The sequence below is a fragment of the Leopardus geoffroyi genome, chromosome B3 (genome assembly GCF_018350155.1).
Source record: "Leopardus geoffroyi isolate Oge1 chromosome B3, O.geoffroyi_Oge1_pat1.0, whole genome shotgun sequence".
Taxonomy (NCBI): domain Eukaryota; kingdom Metazoa; phylum Chordata; class Mammalia; order Carnivora; family Felidae; genus Leopardus; species Leopardus geoffroyi.
The window spans coordinates 80,953,401-80,975,344 of record NC_059337.1 but is presented as its reverse complement, the minus strand read 5'-3'; the positions used below and the strand labels follow the sequence as shown (position 1 = coordinate 80,975,344).

Below are 21,944 nucleotides of genomic sequence, written 5' to 3'. Positions count from 1 at the left end.
TTGCCCAGCCCTCTTTGGATCCTTGATCTCCATCTCTCTCCATCCCTCCTCAACTTGTGTGTGTGCGCACACTCTCTCAAAAATAAATAAATGTTAAAAAAATAAGAAGAAGATAAATTGTTTTGGTTAAAATTAGCCACACAAATTAAATGCTTGTGCTTAATGACTAAAAATCTTTATCGGATTTTTGGACTAACAAAGACATCCAGTATCTTAGTTTTAGAGAAGAGTTAGTGCAGAGCAGAGATCTAGAGGTCTCATGGCTGGGATCCTCCCAGGACTTGCTATTCTGATATTATAATGTGTTGTAAGGAGAAACTCAAGAAGATAACTGAGTTTACTACATATTACTTCCCATTCCTATAAAATGGTTATCAAGTTTCCCCCTCAAACTGGAAATATTTCAAACCAGATATTCTGGATTCTGATAAATTTAACTTCTTTCTTTTCTTTTCTTTCTCTCATTTAAGTAATCTCTACACCCAACATGGGGCTCAAACTCACAACCTTGACATCAAGAGTTGCATGCTCTACTGACTGAGCCAGCCAGGTGCCCCTAACTTCTGTACTTCTTTCTTTTATTTAAAAAAAAAATTTTTTTTCAACGTTTATTCATTTTTGGGACAGAGAGAGACAGAGCATGAACGGGGGAGGGGCAGAGAGAGAGGGAGACACAGAATCGGAAACAGGCTCCAGGCTCTGAGCCATCAGCCCAGAGCCTGACGCGGGGCTCGAACTCACGGACCGCGAGATCGTGACCTGGCTGAAGCCGGACGCTTAACCGACTGCGCCACCCAGGCGCCCCTAAAAATTTTTTTAATGTTTATTTTTTGAGAGAGAGAGAGAGACAGCAAGCAATCGGGGATGGGCAGAGAGAGAGAGAGGGAGACCCAGAATCCAAAGTAGGCTCCAGGCTCTGAGCTGTCAGCACAGAGCCTGAAGCGGGGCTCTAACTCACGAACCGTGAGATCATGACCTGAACTGAAGTAAGCCACTCAACCAACTGAGCCACCCAGGTGCCCCATAACTTCTGTATTTCTTAAGTTAGGTAGGTCTTGTTAATTCTTGCTGGGCATCTGATTGCCAATGAAAACTGTGAAAGCTATACAAAGACAAACTTTTCTTATACATTTGTCCTTCTGAAGCATAGTCATATAACAGCATCGCATTAGGATTTGAATGACAGGCCTATGAAGTGCTCTTAAAGGGTCAAGTGCAATGTTACAGATTTTAAATTCAAATCAAACTAAAGCAATTTGGAATTAAAATTTGATTTGCTGATGGTTCCTATCGTTTTGTGTCAAATAAAGAAAAAACAAAACATCACTGGGATACAAAGGAATCTCACTTTACACAAAATGTATCTCTGAGAAGTTGACTAAACATTGAATTTATTTTATTATTTTTTTTTAATTTTTTTTTAACATTTATTTATTTTTGAGACACAGAGAGACAGAGCATGAATGGGGGAGGGTCAGAGAGAGGGAGACACAGAATCCGAAACAGGCTCCAGGCTCTGAGCTGTCAGCACAGAGCCTGATGTGGGGCTTGAACTCACAGACCGCGAGATCATGACCTGAGCTGAAGTCGGACGCTTAACCGACTGAGCCACCTAGGTGCCCCTACACATTGAATTTAAATACTATACTGGAATTATGGAAAATGCTTATATAAAACAATCACTCCATAATTTATCTCCAAATAATGTGTTTCAACACTGTAAAATTTTTTTAATCTAATGTTCACATTACTTAAGGAATAATTAGTTACTCTGTGAATTTTTTCTAAAAAATATACAAGAAAATCGTACTGTGAAACTGTAGCTAATGTGTTAAAGCTCTTACTTCAAGAGCTTCTTAATTACATAAAGTATGTCCTGAGTTAAAATCAAGCATATCAGAATCTCTATCAATAATTTCAGGGCCTGAAGATATCATGTGGAAAATTATGGCTCCAATAACAAATTCTTTCTGCAGATCATCACTCTGAACAGAAGAAGCAATGAAACACAAAAATTACTGCATTAAGCTTCAGTTTGGGGATCAGTTTACTTACCCAACAGGATCTATCTTTTTCATTAGTGACACAGCCACCACAAATGAGTAATTAATGCTCCCAATATTTGATGGTGGTTGTGAGAGACCTTCTCAGCTGTATCCTGAAAGGCAGTATTCACTCTTTGGAATATGATGTGTGAACATGACCCAACAAACTAACTCATGAGGGGAGATAATAATAGTAGAAAACACTTAACACAGTACTTACTAAACAGCCAGGTGCTGTTTTGAATATTTTACCTACATTCAGTTAATCCTCATAGTAGCTCTATGAGTTACAGACTGTTTTTATTTCTACTTTATAGATGTGCAAACTTAGTCACTTGCCAAAGGTCACCCAGTAAAACAGTGGAGAAAGGACTCAAGGCTGGTTAGTCTGACTCCAGAGTCTGTGCTCCTATCCACTGCTCTTTACCTCCAGGTTTGCCTCAAGACACCAGTAATGCAGTGATGGCAGTAATATGACCAGGGATGCACAATTTCACTCTTCATTCACTAGTGTAAATCTCACTCGAGCCGGTTGTACTCTCTGTACAAAACCTTTAACTGGCTAACGTGCATATTTTGGCAGTTTGATTCTGATCCTGGAGCAAAACACAAAAGGTGCAATTCTAACAGATTATTTGCTTTTAGTTGAGCTCAACATGGAGCCTAAAATGATTCAGGCAGATAATGTGCAAATTTAGGACAGTAAAACTCATATTACTACATTTACAACAGCGTACTTAACATTTGTAATTAGACCTAAACTTCCAAAATTCCTACATCTGATTTGCCCTCTTAGTGAGTTCAGCTAATCTCCCTTTCTACTTCCAATAAATAAAACATACCCAGCAAATGCTGTCCAAGGCAAGTTTGCAGACACGTATCTGAATTTAGTATCATTCTCGTTCAGATCAAATATCAGAGTGAATGCAGGGCTTTTCAGGTGGGCCCTTTGCCCAGGAGCACCTTTTGCTTTTCTGAATTGCACAATAAGGGATAGCAACATGTTATAGTTCCCACTGAAAATGTACACAGGATATTAAAGTTGTCAGACAAGAGCTGGCCCAACTGTTGCCGCAAGGATATTCATACTTGAATTTATACTCGCTTAAATATCTCACAATCCTTGAAGAGCAAAAATGTCTCAAATACTTCAGTAGTGGTCCAATGAAACTATTTCAGTAGCAGGCTGTATTAACTTTAGGTTAAGTAGCAGGCAATTTAAACTTTAAAATGCCAAGAGTGTAGACAGGCAAGGGAGTGGTGATAGCAGCAGAGTAGTTTTGGGAGCTCCCAGGATGCACTCAGAAAAAAAATGGTGATAGTAGCAAAGATGGGGGAAAAAACCCACAAGTCTATAGGCAACATCTTTACCAAAAATCGGGTGAAAAACAACCCCTGGAACTCTAGAACTCTAATGGGTAGAGTCAAACTACACTTAGCAACAAAAACTGGGTGACCCCAACTGTGCTGGCTAGAGTGGAGGTTTGAAACTGTGGTCTTGTAAGGGTCAAAAGAGAAAAAGAATCCAAAAATTGCCAAGTCTTCATCCAAAGGAAGGGACCCCGCTCCCCCATTTGAAGTGAGAGGTTTCCCCCCGCCCCCCCCCCAAAAAAAAAAAAAAAGAAATGAGAGACCCAGGAGTGAATCTAAGAACCACTGTGAGAACTGGGAGGAGTCCTGGCAGGGTCTCTTTTGCCAATGAGTACAAGGAAAGGTCCCATCCAGGACACTAAAGGTCAGGCAACACCTAGCACAAGCTCTTTTGTAGGACAGATCCCACGCTGAGGAGGAACTACTGAGGGTGGAACATAATATATCTGTTAAAAGAAAATTAGCTAGCTAGCTAGGGCTGACAAAGCTAGATCAAGCTGATCAAGATTAGTGCATTACAAAAATTAAGACAACTAGACATTACGTGCTGCCTGGTGTGATGCAATAGAAAGTACACTGCATCCCCAGTGGAGAAGTGTTTTGCCAAAAAAATAAATAAAACCTGAATCAAACGTAGCCTCTAGATCTAGATCTAGTTTACAGAACATATGGAGGAGAAAGGAATATGCTAAATAATACCATAAAAATGCAATCAGCCAAAAGTGGAAAATTCTATAGGAGAAATAACCTGGTCTCTTCAACAAAATGGCATGACAATATTGGGGTGAGGGGAAGGCAAAATCAACAAAGAGCTAAAGATAAATCAACTAAATGAAATATGTGGATTTTGTTAGGATCCTGATTTGAAGTCACCAAGTCTTTTTTTTTTTTAGAGAGAGAGAGAGACAGAGGAGAGAGCAAGCATGAGCAGGGGAGAGGGGCAAAAAGAGAGAGAATCTTAAGTAAGCAAGCCCCACAAATCTTAAGCTGGATGCCAGGTTCGATCCCACAACCCTGGGATCATGACCTAAGCCAACATCAAGAGTCGGTCACTCAACTGACTGAGCTGCCCAGGCAATCCGTGAAGTCATGAACTCTTTAAAAAAAATTTTTTTTTGACACAATTGGCAGAAATTGAATACGAACTAAGGATTAGACTACATAAAGCAATTACCATTAACTTTGTAGGTATGACATTGATATTGTGGTATATTAAAAAAAAAAAGGTCCTAATCTGTTAAAGATACTTAGAGAAGTATATACCAATGAAATAATATGATGTCTTGGATTTATTTTAAAATATTAATGGGCTTGCCATGGGAGCATGGGGGAGGCCATGAATTCTGTTTCAATGCATCTTTGATCTTGTCAAGTAATATCACGAGCAAAGCTTACCTTCCCAAGTTGAAAAATTTAGGGCCAAGAAGCTGTAATTGAAATTAAAAAGGGGCACATGTTTCCAAGGAATATTGAGGAATTTGACAGCTTTATGAAACTTGTGATAAATGAATGCATCGAGATGGCAGTTAGTGGGCAACAGAACAATACTGGAAAGGTGGTAATATGAGGAAATAGTATCATCGTGTTAGAAGCCTTAGAATGAGTTTAAACAAAGGCTTATTCACTACAGAAATCAATTGCTTTCACACGTCTCCTCTCCAATGAGCCAGTTTTACTATGATATGGAAATGGCTGCATATATTTTTTGGGGGCTGCATACATTTTTATATTAAACTGTTTTATTAAATACATTTTTGTAAGAGTAAAAAAAAAATTCCTCAGAAAAAAGGTGGACTAGATGAACTAAGAACAGCAAAACCTTGATAATTGTTGAAAGTGTAGTCATAAGACCTTTTTTCTATTTTTACATGATTGAATTTTTTTTTTTTTTTTTTTTTAAGATTTTATTTTTAAGTAATCTCTATACCCACTGTGGAGCTCGAACTTACAACCCGGAGATCGAGTTGCATGTTCTCCTGACTGAGTTAGATAGGCATCCCATGATTGAAATTTTTCAAAATAGGGGCGCCTGGGTGGCTCAGTCGGTTAAGTATCCGACTGTAGCTCGGGTCATGATCTCACAGTTTGTGGGTTCGAGCCCCGCGTCAGGCTCTGTGCTGACAGCTCAGAGCCTGGAGCCTGCTTTGGATTCTGTGTCTCCCTCTCTCTCACTCTGTGCCTTGCCTGTTCACACTCTGTCTCTCTCTCTCTCTAAAATAAACATAAAAAAATTAAAAAAACTTTTTTCAAACTAAAAAGTTAAATAGAAAAAGTCTATGCACCACATGATTTAGAATATCTAATTACTATATTAAAACCTATAAAGCAAAAGGAGCAAAGGAGAATAGGATTTATTTAAAAATGCTCTGAAGAATTCTTCAATCTTTTTTTGTGGGGTAATCATCATGTGCTTTAGGTGAGTCTATTAATAGAAAGACAAAACCATCATTTAAAAATATTTTGTGGGGCGCCTGGGTGGCGCAGTCGGTTAAGCGTCCGACTTCAGCCAGGTCACGATCTCGCGGTCCGTGAGTTCGAGCCCCGCGTCAGGCTCTGGGCTGATGGCTCAGAGCCTGGAGCCTGTTTCCGATTCTGTGTCTCCCTCTCTCTCTGCCCCTCCCCCCGTTCATGCTCTGTCTCTCTCTGTCCCAAAAAAATAAATAAAAGTTAAAAAAAAATTTTAAAAAAATATTTTGTTATAGGGGTGCCTGGGTGGCTCAGTCGGTTAAGTATCTGACTCTAGATTTCGGCTCAGGTCATGATCCCACAGTTTGTGAATGCAAGCCCCACACCTGACTCCACACTGACAGTGCAGAGCCTGCTTGGGATTCTCTCTCTCTCCCTCTCTCTGCCCCTCCCCCCGTGCTCTGTCTTTCTCTCTTAAAGTAAATAAATAAACTTAAAAAAATGTTATAAAAAACAAGTTTTTGTGATTTTTTGCCAAATTCAAAACATTCTCCAAAGAGAATACTCTCTAGCATAGATTTCTCAGGCAAAGTGTCTGTATCTGGTATTATTCTTTTGACTATCCTCCACTGTTGCTCTAACAGGAGACAAACCACACTTCCAAGATTGTTAAATTACTACCTAGGAAAGTTTTGGCAATTTCCCATTCAGTCACATTTTCCATTCATTTGTTTCTTATGGTTGTAGACCTGGTTGTTCACTTTTAGCCAATGTCCAGGAGGGACTTTGCTCCAGGCAATTTTTTTTCTTCAATTCTGACATCTCTGTGAGTTAGCTATTATATAATATTATCACAGCCTACTGCTTTCTGACTCATGTTACCCAGAAGACAACTCAGGAATGAACTTGGACTAGAATTTTATATAGCCCGCTGAGTTTCCTAAAGGTTTTGGTACCTATTTTTCGATAATCTTTGAAGGTCTTTTTCCTTTTCTTTCCCACACAACATATTGTTTGAATAGTTCCAGTGCCCTGTATGTAGTTCTACAATTTTCTTAGCCACAGGCAACTCTTGTAGTGATCTTATTTTGCAGGTGCAACCACTGCACAGGGCAAAGCTATCTCCTCTTTTTCCTTTCCATCTACGTTATAGTTTGCTCCTTTTTTTTTTTTTTAATATTTTTTTTATTTTTGAGAGAGAGAGAGATAGAGCATGAGCAGGGTAGGGGCAAAGAGAGACAGAGACACAGAATCTGAAGCAGGCTCCAGGCTCTGAGCTGTAAGCACAGAGCCTGATGCAGGGCTTGAACCCATGAACTTCGAGATCATGACCTGAGCTGAAGCCGGATGCTTAACTGACTGAGCCACCCAGGCACCCCTGCTCCTTTGGTTTTTGAACACATGTCAGGTCTTCTAAAAGATCTTCCTCTGGGCTCTAATACTCATTTGTTCTCTATATTTATACATGTAAACACTACATAATTTCCTCAAGTGACTGAAATCACCCCAAAACCACCTAAAAATGATTTTAAGAGTGCAAATGATTTGAGAATCAGAGACAGTGATATCAAGCCATTGATAGGACAGTAGGAGGCAGGATAGTGAAGGGAGATTTTATTTGTTTCTGAATAAAAACATACACTCACTGATAGAAGAGTGGGCCCACTTCCTATTCTACTAAGGGCCTGAGGAGGTGACCCAGAACTCTATACCTCAGCTTTCTTGTGTTACTGGAGATAATAATACTTGTTGCCACCTTTCCACATGATGCAAAAAGATGACTGGATTAGTGTTTGTGAACCGGTTTGAGCTCCCTGTTAGAAGGATGTCAGGTTCATAGTCAGCAAGGTATAAAACTGGATGTTCAGGTGAGTAATTACAGGGAACCATATGGTTCTCTAAGGCAGGGCCAAAACTCTTTGTACATCAGGTATTACAATAATTGGAAAGAAGGCATCTGAGTGTTAATTACTCCTGACTTATTTTAAAAACCTGGAATTCCTTAACATACCTCTGCTGACACAATATATGTACATCAAATATGACAAATCCCTTTTGGTCAGACAGTGTCTGACCAAATCACAGAGGTGTCTAATCACAGAGGTGTCTAAGATTAGCTAACAGGAAAGGAAAAAAAATCTAAAATTCTAAATTTATAAATTTATATTTAATATAAATAGGCATTCTCAGCAGTATACTGAAACTAAGAATCAAATCAGTGGGAGAGGAGGAGGAATGAACAGGACAGATGAAAGGACAGAACAAATAGGAAGTTTCAAAGGTGAAACTGAAGACAGGAAATGACTCAGCCACAATTCCAGGAGGGAGTTCTAGTTAGGTGAGTTGTAGATGATACTATGGCCTGGGAAACTCATTATGTACAGAGGACAAGATTCTAGGAGCTGATTGCAGAGCGTCCTCAGGAGTCATGGACACAAAGTCTAATGAAAATAATATAAAAAATATTCTCCTCTTGGGGCGCCTGGGTGGCTCAGTCTGTTGAGTGTCTGACTTTGGCTCAGGTCATGATCTCACAGTTCATGGGCATCGGGCTCTGTGCTGTCAGCATGGAGCCTGGGGCCTGCTTCAGATTCTGTCTCCCTCTCTGCCCCTCCTCTGCTCATGCTCTGTCTCTCTCTGTCTCTCTCTCAAAAATAAAGAAACATTAAAAAAAAATTTTTTTTTTTAATTCTCTCAGAGTTGAAAATCTTGGTGTCTTTTACTTTTGATACTCAGGGTAAAAAGTCAATTATAAAAACAAGAACAAGGGGCACCTGGCTGGCTCCATAGGTGGAGCTTGAGACATGTGATCTCAGGGTTGTGAGTTAGAGCCCCACATTGGGTGTAGAGATCACTTAAAAATAATTTAAAAATCTAAACAAAAACAAAATAAGAACTGAAGGCAGTTTTAGTCATTGACCCTTGAAATAGCTGAAATAATGGTAGTAAAAATAATACAAAAAGATCGAGGTGAAGGAAAAATATACCTGTTATTCTAAATTTAAATTATTCATCATTTTTTAGGAATATTTATTTATTTTTGAAAGAGAGAGAGAGAGGCAGAGAGAGAGGGGGACAGAGGAGCCAAAGCTGACTCTGTGCTGACAGCAGACAGCCTGATGTGGGGCGTGAACTCACCTGCTGTAAGATTGTGACCTGAGCCCAAGTCAGTCACTTAGGTGACTGGGCCACCCAGGCACCCCTAAATTGTTCATCATTTTGAGGAGATTGCACCGTTCCAGACACTGGGAGTATAGTTACAAACAAGAGGGGCATGGCTCCTACCTCTCTAACAGGCTGCAATCCTCAGATACATGACTATGATCTGGGAAGAACATGGCCAAGGACTGCGTTATTGGCATTTATAAAACCATGGTGAAAGCGAGTGTAGACATGTTCAACTGGAATTCTTCAAATAGGAAGCACTTGAAATTTTATTTCCTTATTATTTTAAAATGTTTATTTTGAGAGAGAGAGAGAGAGAGAGAGAGAATACATGTGTGCTTGCAATCACAAACCGTGATCATGACCCGCACCGAAATCAAGAGTTGGATGCTTACCAACTGAGCCACCCACCTAGGAGCCCTAGCACTTGAGATTTTAAAAGTGAATCTAATTCAGGGATCTAAAAAGCTTCTTAGCAAAGTAATACTTTGCCAAGGGAAGGGAAGGAAAGCCAAGGGGGTACAGTATCTGTTAAATTCTTGTGAAATGAAATAGTACTATGTTTTTCAGGAACCAAAAACCGTGCAGATTGGCTAAAGAGAAGAATGGGTGCCATGATAGCGTGATGGCAGATTAGGCGATAGAGTGGATCTAGAATTTGAAGTATTTTTATATGCTATGCTACAGTTCAGGCTTCATTCTAAATCTGAGGATGACTCAAATATTTTAAGCAGGGAATAACAGAATCAGATCTGCCTTCTGAAGATCCCTCAGGCATCAGTGGTAGTGGAGGTAGGGGAAGAGTAGAGGTGTGAACATTTAAATTTAACACATGAATAAAGATGATGGAATAGATATGAAATAGATAAGTAATAAAAATGAAGGATGTTACTGAGAAGGGGATTGGATATGAGAGTTGAGTGAAAGGAAGGTACTAGAACAATTGCTAGACCTCGGGTTTGAATATGCCACTTAACAAGATAGGTAATAGAAAAGAAACAGAATTGTTTGTTTTTGAAGGTGGGGAGGAAAATAGAAGGATTATAAATCTAGTCTTTACTTGAGCTTGAGGTACCAGTAGGAAGTACAAGTGCACACGTTCTTCTTCAGTTGAGGACAAAGATCAATCACAACTGCTCACACATGTTTCTTGGGAGACATATTTTGTAACTTTTTATGTGTTATCAGTCCCCTCAAAAAGGAAGAGGAGTGAATAAGCAGGTTGTATGTTGGTCACTATAAAATGGAGAAATAGTACTTTAATAATATGGAAACATAGTTCTTAATAATATGTGACCTAAGACCCCAGTTCATATACAAATAAAACATGGCAACATGGGTTACAAGTCCAATGCTGTCCATTAAACTATAATAACAGTAAAGCAGACATGATAAAATAAGATGTACTATTTTTATCTTTTTGAAATTATACCTTGAGTGGTTGTGTGTATTCCATAGTGATAATTTTATTGATAGTAGAGAAGAAAAAAAGTTAATGCCATCAGTTTTATGTGCAATTTTCCTGCACAGCTTTAATTGTTAACATCTTTTCCTTATTATATCGTTAAATATTACTTTTGTCCTAATTTTCAGTCAAGAGGTTAGTAGCTATATTAACTTTCTTTAGAAGCTTATTAGCTCATTAAGAATGTTTCCTGTCAACCTAAGCACATAAAAACACACACTATGGTACTTAAAAGATTAAGCTTGTGTATTATATTCATTCAAACATCGTTTAATGATCCAGGAAAACATCTTCAGCTGTTCATCTAGGATTTTACGTTGTATTCACGATGCGTTTATTTTCTATTTTCATCAAAAGATTCTGCTATGAATCCTGCTATTTGTAAACCCATTCATTCTAAAACATTGCATTTTTAGTCTAAGTCCCTTTCAAAGTTATCTTTCTCCCTCTACGCATCACCGTCAAGCTCTAAAGTTTTTCACTATCCCTTCTCCCAAGAAAAAAATGAAAACATTCGTTCCTGCTCCTCACCCCACCCCCACAACCCACCCCAGATAGGAAAGAAGAGACGAGGCAAACTGGAACAAGTTGCGACGGGCGACCCAGAGCGCAGAATTAGCTAAATCCGGGCTCGAAACGGAGACCGGGATCAGTCACCATGTCCGGAAGGATCTGGGCTATCTGCCAAAAGAGAACGTCCCCAAAGCCTCAGAAACTGACTGGTGCTAAGAAACCAGAGAGAGAACGAGTGACAAGCACAGAAAGAGGCCCGACCCTCTGGGACATCCTGAAACACGCAAGGAATGCAAAAGCAACGTCAGGAATCCGGGACCGGCTGCGGCTGGCCAGAGCGCCCAGCCAGGTTAAAACCCAGCTCTGTAGGCAGGCATGCTGCTGAGACCCTTGGGTGGGGAAAGGCGCCCTGGGGGCTTGGTGACTGAGCGACGGAAATTGTTGGCAGCTTGAGACCGGTTGGCTCCCAAAAGCGCGAGTGGCTCACGTTCCGGTACCCACACGGAGACACCCGGAGCAAGTCTGAGGGAGGGCCTAGGGGCGGGGCTAGAGCTCATACCCAGCCTCAAACGCCAACCCTTACTGAGTCTTCAGTACGCCTGCGTATGGTGAGGCCGCATTCTATTTGGCTGCTGGGCGTGCGGCAGCAGCGGCGTTCTCTACCCGGCATGCTACGCGGTTGTGACGGCCCTACGTCTATCCCCTTCCCAACCCAGCCCCCTCTCCCCCTCCCGCCGCGGCCCCCCCCTTTCCCTAAAGTGAGTGAGTGAGACGGACAGATGGAGGAGGGACTGTAATGGCGGCGACCGGCAGCTCCCTACTCTGACCCACGGCAAGCATACAGCACCGACCCCCTCCTCGCTCCTCTCCCAGCCGGCCTCCGCCCCGCCGCCAGCGCGGGGCCACCCTCCCCGGCCCTTCCCCCAGCCGTCGGCTTCTCGCCCTGCGCCCCGGCCGGGGCCCCACACACAATGGACGAGCTTGCCGGAGGCGGTGGTAGCGGCCCGGGGATGGCGGCCCCTCCACGGCAGCAGCAGGGACCTGGGGGGAACATGAGCCTTTCGCCAGGGGGGAATGGAGCGGCGGGCGGCGGGGGTCCTCCAGCCGCCGAGGGAGCGGGTCCCGCGTCAGGCCCGGAGCTGTCCCGGCCGCAGCAATACACTATCCCAGGGATCCTGCACTACATCCAGCACGAGTGGGCTCGGTTCGAGATGGAGCGGGCGCACTGGGAGGTGGAGCGGGCCGAACTGCAGGTACCTCGCTGGGGCGGTTTGCGGGACGGCTGCGGCGGCAGGGTTCCCGGTCGGGGGGGGGTGGGGCCGGGACTCCCCTCCGTCCGAGCCCCGGGCCTTGGGAGGCCGAGGGGAACCTACCTGTGCAGCTCGGGGGGGGCGATACTTCTGCCTATGGTTCTGGCGACGGCTCTTCCGAGAGCCCCCCCTCCCCCTTTCCCGCAGAAGCTTGTTCCCCAACCCTTCTTAGCTGCGCGGTGCGGGCTTCCTTGGGGCAGCCATTTTGACTTTTAGTATGGCGTCTGCGGGGGCTCCTCTGGAGGCGGCCTGCCGGGCCTCCGGGGCTTGGGACTAAACTCCTTTCTGTGGGATAGTCCGGCTTGGGGTTAGTGGGCATTGAGGTGGTTTTTGATTGTGCCTGTTGAGATGGAGAACCCGAGGAAGGGGTTTGGGATGGACATTTTATTACCTTTTTCCTCATCACCCGCCCCCCCCCCCGTCCGATTTGGCATTTTTGGCCCCCTCCCCCGGAGTTGGTACGCACTTGCCCCTTGACAGCCACGCTTCTTTCCAGGTCTTGCTGCATACTTGTGAAGTTTTCATTTCCTATCGCCAACTTTAGGTACCTTCTTACCTGGGATGCTGCCTTAGTCACTTAGGTTCTCTTTTAGTTAGTTCTTCCTCAGTGACTGACTCATCTGTGCTTCCCTAAATTGAGTTTTTCTTTTTAGAGTACCCTTCAGCCGGCCTCCTCCTCCTCCATCCCCTTTATCCATAAAAAGCCAAACCAGAGTATCTCTGCTGTCTTTATGAAACGACTGAGAAAAGATTTAATACTAGCTTGAAGTAAAACGTACTTTCCCACGTTACTAACACAGGGGAAGCAAAGTTAAATATCCTCAGGACCCTTAATAATTGAGCCTTATTTGATCTTTTTAAGGTGAAACTTTGATAGGCTGGTTAAGTTTTGGAAGATGTTGGTAGCTGAAGCGCTCATGTCTTGAATTTCAGAACGGCTATATCTTTTTAAGAGGATTGTTCAACTCTTGGGTATTTGTGTTTATTTTTAAATCCCTTTCCACGGCAAATTTAGGCTTAGAAGAAAAAAGCATGCATCTAAATAGTGTCGCACCTGTTCTTCAGACTGGTATATATTTAGAATGTAAGCAGTAGTGTTGGCTGATATATACGTCATATATGTTGGTGAATAGTTAGGAAAATGTAGTGTTTAAAGAAGGAAGATTGGATTAACTTAGAGTGTCTTCAAACAAATATATATTACTTTAATTTTGAGTTAGTAAACTTTTATTGGACTCTACAAAGTTGTTGAAGCTAAACTTTTAAAAAAGTAAGGATGTTGGGATGCCTGAGTGGCTCAGTTGGCTAAGTGTCTGGTTTCGGCTCAGGTCAAGATCTTGCCATCTGTGAGTTTGAGCCCGAGCAGGGCTCTGTGCTGACAGCTCAGAGCCTGGAGCCTGCTTCGGATTCTGTGTCTCTCTCTCTCTGCGCTTCCAACGCGCGCTCTCTCTGTCTCTCTCTACCTCTCAAATATAAACTTAAAAAACATTTTTTTACAGGGTAAGGATGTTTCGGGGCGCCGTGGGTGGTTTAGTCAGTTAAGTGTCAGACTCTTGATCTCAGGGCAGATCTCGATCTCAGGGTCATCAGTTGAAGCCCCACTTTGGGCTCCACAGCCTGGAACCTACTTGAAAAACAAAAAAAAAAAAAGCATTGGTGTTTATATTTCTTGACTCTTTATCAAGTCTTCAAAAAAATTAATTACAAGTTAATACCTGTTAGTCAATTCAGTGTTTTAAAATTGTGCTTTGATATACTTTTGGACTTTTAAAAGTATAGTTTTCAAAAAGCTTAGGTAAGAATTGTCTGTTGTTTCTTTAAACTTGTGTATAATGTGGTTTAAAATGTCTGGGATTTATAGAGTTCTACTGATACACAACTTTTTACTATACAATGTTGCAAAGAATATTTTTGTGAAGATAGTGAGACAGTTATTTTTTAAAATTGCATTTACAAATGCACAAGGCCTGGACTCACTAAATAATACCTCACCAGTCCCTGGATACAGTGTCTATGACCTTTGCACTATGGTATGAAAGCTTGTATTCCCCCGCCCTAGAGGGTGAGACGTTTATTTTGCCCTGTAAGTACCTTGAAATATTGGATTTTAACACTTTGCAAGTGAACAATGCATTTATAAGCTCCACTAATTTAAGTATCTGAAAAAATGTCTTATTTGTGTCTAAATTAATAAAATCTATAACTTAATGATATCTATATTGTCTGCCTTAGCCCTTTCTTTCCCTTTTAGTTCTCTTTGCCAGTAATGGTAGAAAAATTTTTTTTAATTTTTTTTAACATTTATTCATTATTGAGAGATAGAGACTGAGCACGAGCAGGGGAGGGGCAGAGAGAGAGGGAGACACAGAATCCGAAGCAGGTTCCAGGCTGTCAGCGCAGAGCCCGATGCAGGGCTCGAACTCACAAACCATGAGATCATGACCTGGGCGGAAGTTGGATGCCCAACCGACTGAGCCACCCAGGCACCCGTAAAAATCTTCTAAGATTCCTTTTCCTTGTTTGCTTTCCAGTTGATGTGCTATTGGCATATTAGTCCTGATAAAGCCATTGTAAGTTTTTTTTGTTTGTTTATTTTGAACAAATTCTACAGTGTTTCTAGACTCTTGTTTCCAGGGATTTTCATTATTTCACAGAGATTCTTTTGGAATAAAATGTTCGTGATTATATTTGTATGATTTTGTTCTTCATATTTCTCTAAAATGTTTTATTGGGTTCCTTAATTGGGTTTCAGGTTTGCTTCTGGAATACTGAATTTACTTTAGATAACTTCAGTCTTGAATAGGATTGCTTGTGAGAAGCACATTTAAAAATGTATGTGTTGGGGTGCCTGGGTGCCTCAGTTGGTTTAGTGTCTGACTTCTGCTCAGGTCATGATCTCACGGTTCGTGAGTTTGAGCCCTGCATCCAGTTCTCTGCTGTCAGCACCAAACCCGCTTCTGTACCCCCTCTCTTGCCTCTGTCTCTCTGCCCCCCCTCTCTTGCCTCTCTCTTTCTCTGTGTCTCAAAAATAAACATTTAAAAATGTATGTGTCAAGGATTGCCTGGCTGGCTCAGTCGGTAGAGCATGCAACTCTTGATCTCAGGGTTGTAAGTTCAAGCCCCACGTTCGATGTAGAGATTACTTAAAAACTAAAATCTTTTTTTTTTTTTTTTTTTTAATATTTTTACTATTTTTGAGACAGAGACAGGGCATGAGCCGGGGAGGGGCAGAGAGAGAAGGGCACACAGAATCCAAAGCAAGCTCCAGGCTCTGAGCTGTCAGCACAGAGCCCGATGCGGGGCTCGAACTCATGAACTGTGAGATCATGACCTAGGCCGAAGTCGGGCACTTAACCAACTGAGCCACCCAGGTGCCCCAAAAACTAAAATCTTAAAAAAAAAATGTGTCAAATAAAAAATTTATTAGAGTTTAGGTGAAGCATCACTGTATTTTGACTGTAAACTTAAACTTATTTTAAAGAATGATAACGTATAAGAAAGTTTAAATATCATTGTGTACAGCCTTGGGTCACTGTTGATGTATAGATGAAGTGACCAAAAATGTTCAGTATTAGAGCTATTCAATAACAAATATGACTAGGTTAAGGTATTCCCAGTTTTGATGTAAAATTTCAATATGAAATCATATTTTCCCTGGCTTTGGAAAGGATTTTAAATTGGAACTTTGCAGTACGGTTCTGTTCTCTGTAAAAAGTGCTTTGGGTAAAGGTCTGTCCTAGCAACTTGGAACTAAAGTAGAGGATCATGTCTTAATAGTGCTATTTTATTCTTGTGATACTAACTTACATGGGATTCAGGTAAAGCTTGAGTAGTGAGGCTCTAGGACGATGATTCCTAAGTGAGGGTGCTAATCAGAATCACTTGTAAAACTTTTAAAACTATGCAAGTCGCCGCCTTATCTTCCAGACTTTTGGATTAATTTGGTCTAGGACTTGTGAAAGATAGACCGTTTGGGGATTTTGGCAATTCATGTTATGGAAAAATTATAACTGACATTTGATGAGCACTACAACCTTATGAGGTAGGTTTCATTCCTATTTTATAGGTGAGGTAAACTTAGGTGAAATAACTTTGCCAAGGTCACTCACCTATAAGGTATTGCAGCTGAGATTTGAACCTTGGTTTGTATGAATCCAAAGCCTCTTGTCTTATTACCACTTTTATAACCACTGTATTATGTTGTCTTAACATTTTTTATAGAAAGGGAATCTGACTTGTAATTCTTTTTTTTTTTTAATGTTTATTTATTTTTGAGAGACAGAGAGACAGCGTGAGCGGGGGAGGGGCAGAGAGAGAGGGAGACACAGAATCCGAAGCAGGCTCCAGGCTCTGAGCTGTCAGCACAGAGCCCGACGCAGGGCTCGAACTCACAAACCGCGAGATCACGACCTGAGTCAAAGCCGGACGCTTAACCAACTGAGCCACCCAGGCACCCCTGTAATTCTTTATCCACCATTATGTGGTACACATTGGTACATTTCAACATAGTTTTATTGAACCTCAATTGTGTGCCAGTTGTAGTTTATGTATGTTGCAAATGTGTCCTCCTGTTTTTCTTTGTAATGGTATGTAATATATGTACTTATATAAACCAAATGCTTGTTAGCTATAAAAATATGACATAGATAATGCATAGAAAATGTAGTCCAGGAGTTCGTGTTCTAAAACTATTATGCAACAAATGTAAAAAAAATTTTTTTAAGTTTATTTATTTTGAGAGAGGGAGAGAATCCCAAAGCAGGCTTTGTGCTGTCGGCACAGAGCCGGACATGGGGCTTGTTCTCACAAATTGTGAGATCATGACCTGAGCCTAAATCAAGAGTTGGATGGTTAGTCTGAGCCACCCAGGAGTCCCAACAAATGTAAAACTTTTAATTAGTGTTTGTGTTTGCACATCCTGGCCTACAGATTTGTCATAACTTGACAGATGTTGCCACTTAAAGACCTTCGTAGGTAATTTGCTTAAGTTGCTTACAACTTTTTTTTTTTTTTTTGAGAGGGAGAGGGTGGGAGAGAATAATATTAAGCAGGCCCCACACCCTTTGAAGGGCTCAGTCTCACAACCTCATGACCCTGAGATCATGACCTGAGTGGAAATCAAGAGTCAGACACTTAACCTGCTGAGCCACCAAGGCTCCCTTATTTCATTATTATTAATCTATGAAATTACAAAAATATGAACAGAATGGTGGTTTTGTGTAAAGGCATTCCCTTTATTCTGAGAGTTTTAGGCTTCATAAATTTTCACTGTTAATGCAGTTCCCTATTTCAAATGATGGTGACAACAGAGGAAAAAAAACTTTGATAGAATTAAGAGGACACAACCTTATGTCATTTTCCCTGTTTCTGAAGTTCTTGCAAACAAAAAGTCTAGGGACCACTAATCTAGAATTCTCTCTTCCTCTTTTTACCCCTCAACTCTGCTGTATAGTCGGCCCTTTTGCCTTACTCTCTCAAACCTGTCTGAACACCTTGTAGGACGTGGTTTTTTTTCTTTTGATGGTCAGCCTTCAAGTTGCCAAATCATGTGGCCTTTTTACAGACTTGATGCACTTAACCAGCACTTTTTGCTCTTGACTATTTCTTCCTTAAAATCCTTTTCTTTGGCTTCCACTATGTAATTCTCTAGTTTCCCTTTTGTCCACTTAAAACTTTTCTTCATGTTACCTCTCCATTGTTCCCAGTTATTCCCTGGGACTCTTGTTCTCTTAGTATATTGGCTGTATGTTTCATTCGGAATCAGATTTTCAGCTACTGCTTAGCTCTTACTATCTAACATCTTTTGGTTACTGTTTGCTGAGTGTTATTCCAGTGCTTCAGTATTAATTCCTTTAATCCTAAAACAACCCAGTGAGGTTGGCACAGTTGATTTCTTTTGTTGGGTTTGAGGGGGTTGTCGGGGGGGGGGGCACTAGAATATTGGGACTCAGAGGTTAATTAATGGGCCCGAGATCATGCAGGTAGCAGGCAGGCTGGACAGGCTGCCTTTACAAACAGTATTCTTACGACTACTAGATTTTTTTGGTTTGGTTTTCAAATGTCTCCCATTTCTAATTTCCTGTCTAACTTGTTACTTTAAAGTCAAAACTTTCAGGTGTGCCTGCATGGCCTGGGTCAGTTAAGCATCTGACTCTTGATTTCAGTACCTCAGGTCATGATTTCAGTTGGTGAGTTTGAGCCCGAATAGGGCTCCACTCTAACCTGGTAGAGCCTGCTTGGGATTGTCTGTCTGTCTGTCTGTCTCTCTCCCCCCCCTCCCCTCTCTCCCTTTCTCCCTCCCTCCCTCCCTCCCCATCTCTTTCTCTCCCTCTTTCCTATGCATGCACATGCTCTCTCTCTCTCCCTCTCAAAATAAATAGACATTAAAAAAATAATAAATTTAATTATTCAGTTCATCTCAAATGCCTGCTTCTCCCTCCCCATACAACACACTTATTTTTACAACTTATTCTCCTTTTCCTCTGTTAACATTTATCACCATCTTTGTCATCATTGAGTCTTGAATTTTATTGATTCTATCTAGTGTAATTATTCAGTGAATATATTTGAGTGTTATTTTGTGCTAGGCACAAAATGATGTATGAAATAAGGACCTTTCCCTCATGAAGCTTGTATTCCAGAAATAATAAAATGTGATAAACCAGAAACTTACAGGATGGTGAGACAATAAATGATGATGGGAAATCTATGTAGATAATGGACTTTCAGATAAACGGGTAACATTTACTGAGCAATTTCTATATGCCAAAAATTTAAATTCTTACTATGTTAGCTTATCTAATTGTCGTAAAGCCCCTAGAGGGTAAGAATACTTTTAGATCTGAAGTATGAGTACCTAACCATGGTATTTCAATTGGAAGGAAGTTCTAAAGCTGGAAGGAGCTTTGAAAGTGTGTTAACTGGATTGCAGTGATTCAAGGGCCTATCTAATATAGATTGTATTAATATGCTAAAAAATTTTTAATCTAGTAATTAATATTTTGGGATTTTAGTCTCCTTTGCATATATAACGAAAGTTGCGAAGCCTCTTTTAGTTTAAAAAAAAAAAAAAAGGACGGGTGAAAAATTTTACATATCCCTGAAGCCTGATAACCACTGACCTGGGGAAATTATCCTGGTTTAATCTGTGATTTTCATTTCTTCACTTCACTGTCTTCCTTCAGGGTGTTCCTCCTGCCTGAACTCTCTGAAATCTCCTATCAGTTTCCCTCCATACACGCCCCTGTCTTAACAGTTTATTCTCTACATTGTAAATATGATTGTGTTGCATATACTCTTCATTTTTTTTATTATGGAAAGTTCTAAATATACACAAAAATAATATGGTACCTGTGATCTTCCACAGACTTGTCATTCATCTTAAACTTGACCAGTCTTATTTTACTTATACTTGTATCCACTCCTCCCCATCCTAGAGTATTTCTAGTAAATCTCCCTCATATAATTGCATCCATGAATATTTCAGTGTGTGTCTAAAAGATAAGGACTTTAAAAGATAACTACACACCATTATTCGATTGGAACTCTCTCCATCTTTTTCTTGCCATTCTTTTTCTTTCTTTCTCTCTTTCTTCCTTTTTTTTTTTTTTTTTAAAGAAATCAGGTGTTTGGTCCTTATAAAGGTTCCCAGAGTCTGCATTTTGCTGAGTCCTTCCCTATAGTATAGCTTAATATATTCTGTTCTGTTTGTTTTTCCTATAACATGGTTAGTTGGATCTAGGGGCTTGACTGGAAATGGTTTATTTTCTTTCTGGGGGAAGGGGAAGAAGAGGGTAAGACTACACTGTTGAGAGTTAGTTATGTTTTATGTTAGCAGGCTGTTGTTAGTGCTTAGGAACATTCTCTCCGTAGGGCCACTCTTAGATTTTAAAAAAGTTGTTTAGAAATTGAGATATAATTCATGTAACATAGAATTTACCCCTTATGGAATGTACATTTTGTGGATTTTAGTATATGTTATGTGGTATACACTATGTTGTGTAGTCGTCATCATTGTTTTATTTCAGAATATTTTCATCATTCCACAAAGAAACTGCACCTATTAGCAGTTAGTCCCAATGCCCTTCCCCTCCCCCAGCAACCACTACTTTCTGTCTCTGTGAAAGAAATAATACTTTCCGTCTCTATGGGTTTGCCTACTCTGGATATTGCATACTACCACTAATAGGATTCCATATCATACAATATGTGGCTTTTTGTGACTTTCACTTAAGACAGTGTTTTCAAGGTTGATGTTGTGGCATGTAGCAGTACTTTTTTCCTTTTCATGGTTGGATAATACTCTGTTGTGTGGATATACCAAATTTTGTCCATCAGTTGGTGGACATTTGGGTGTTTCTACATTTTGGCTGTCATGAATAATGCTGCTGTTTCCATTTGTGCACAGGTTTTTGTGTAAACTTAACGTTTACAACTCCTGGGTATATACGTAGGAGTGTCATTGCTGGCTCATGTTCAACTTTTTTGAGGAATTTTATGTTTGACTTTTTGAGGAACTACCAAACTATTTTCCAAAATGACTGCACCATTTTACTTTCCCACCAGCAATGCAGGAGGGTTCCACCCTTACTTTTTTTTTTTTTTTTTTTTAATTTTGAAGTTTGTTTGTTTTAAGTAATCTTTACCCTAGGGTGGGGCTTGAACTCAAGAGCCACACGCTTTTCAGACTGATCCAGCCACGTGCCCCTTTTTTAACTTTGAAATGTATTTTTTTAATCATTTTTTTCTTTTTACAAAATGCTTTTTCCCTTGAGTCTATTTAATTTTCTTTTGATTTCAAATTTTTTCTTCCTCTATCCTCTCTTTCTCATTCACTATTTCTTAGAGCAATTTTAGGTTTACAGCAAAATTTGGGGGGAAAATACACTTTTCAACCTCTTCCCCACCATCGATAGTCCCACTATTTTGGTATATTTGTTATAACTGGTGAACCACCATTGACCCATCATTATCAACCAGTCTATAGTTTATATTAAGGTTCGCCCTTTGTATTGTATGTTCTTTGGTTTTTAACAAATGTATAATGACCTGTGTCTACCTTTATAGTATACAAAATAGATTCACTGCCCTAAAAATACCATGTGTTCCACCATTTCTTCTCTCTCCCCAAACCCTGGGCAGCTAGCTAGTGCTCTTTTACTGTCTTCCATAGTTTTGCTTTCTCCAGAATGTCAGTTCACTCAGCAATGTTCAAGATTCCTTCTTAAATGTCTTTTTGTGGCTTGATCTTTTTATTTAGTGCTGAATAATATTTCATTGTATATATGTACTGCACTTTATTTGTCCACCAATTTTTTTTAAAGATTTCATTTTTTAAAATTTAAATGTTTTTATTTTTGAGAGAGAGAGCATGCATGAGGTGGGGAGGGACATAGAGAGGGTGACCGAGAATCTGAAGTAGGCTCTTTGCTGATAGCAGAGATCTGGATGAGTGGCTCAAACTCATGAACTGTGAGATCATGACCTGACCAAAGTTGGATGCTTAACCAACTGAGCCACCCAGGCACCCCTGAATATTTCATTTTTAAGTAATTTCTCCACCCAAAGTGGGGCTCAAACTTGAAACCCTGAGAGCAAAGTTGCATGCTCCACTCTGAGCCAGCCAGTCACCCCTGTCCACCTATTGAAGGACCTTATTGCTGCTTCCAA

The 21,944-nt window shown here is 40.6% G+C and overlaps 2 protein-coding genes across 9 annotated transcripts in view; one reads left to right on the top strand and one right to left on the bottom strand.

The window, feature by feature from the left end:
* Positions 1 to 12,878, bottom strand: part of AP4S1 (adaptor related protein complex 4 subunit sigma 1) — a 51,125-nt gene extending 38,247 nt beyond the window's left edge. Inside the window, exon 1 of one of the 6 annotated variants that reach the window (XM_045450618.1) lies at positions 12,832 to 12,878. The gene's annotated coding sequence lies outside the window, so the exon portion shown is untranslated. Of the gene's footprint in view, positions 1 to 12,338; positions 12,645 to 12,831 lie in introns of those variants that run through there. The other 5 variants (XM_045450617.1, XM_045450616.1, XM_045450621.1 and 2 more) reach the window with 5 other exon arrangements.
* The window catches only part of STRN3 (striatin 3), a 104,817-nt gene continuing 94,427 nt past the window's right edge, over positions 11,555 to 21,944 (top strand). Inside the window, exon 1 of one of the 3 annotated variants that reach the window (XM_045450613.1) lies at positions 11,555 to 12,218. In XM_045450613.1, coding sequence (XP_045306569.1) covers positions 11,937 to 12,218 — 282 coding nt within the window. In that variant the 5' untranslated portion in view covers positions 11,555 to 11,936. The remainder of the gene's footprint in view (positions 12,219 to 21,944) is intronic. The other 2 variants (XM_045450615.1, XM_045450612.1) reach the window with 2 other exon arrangements.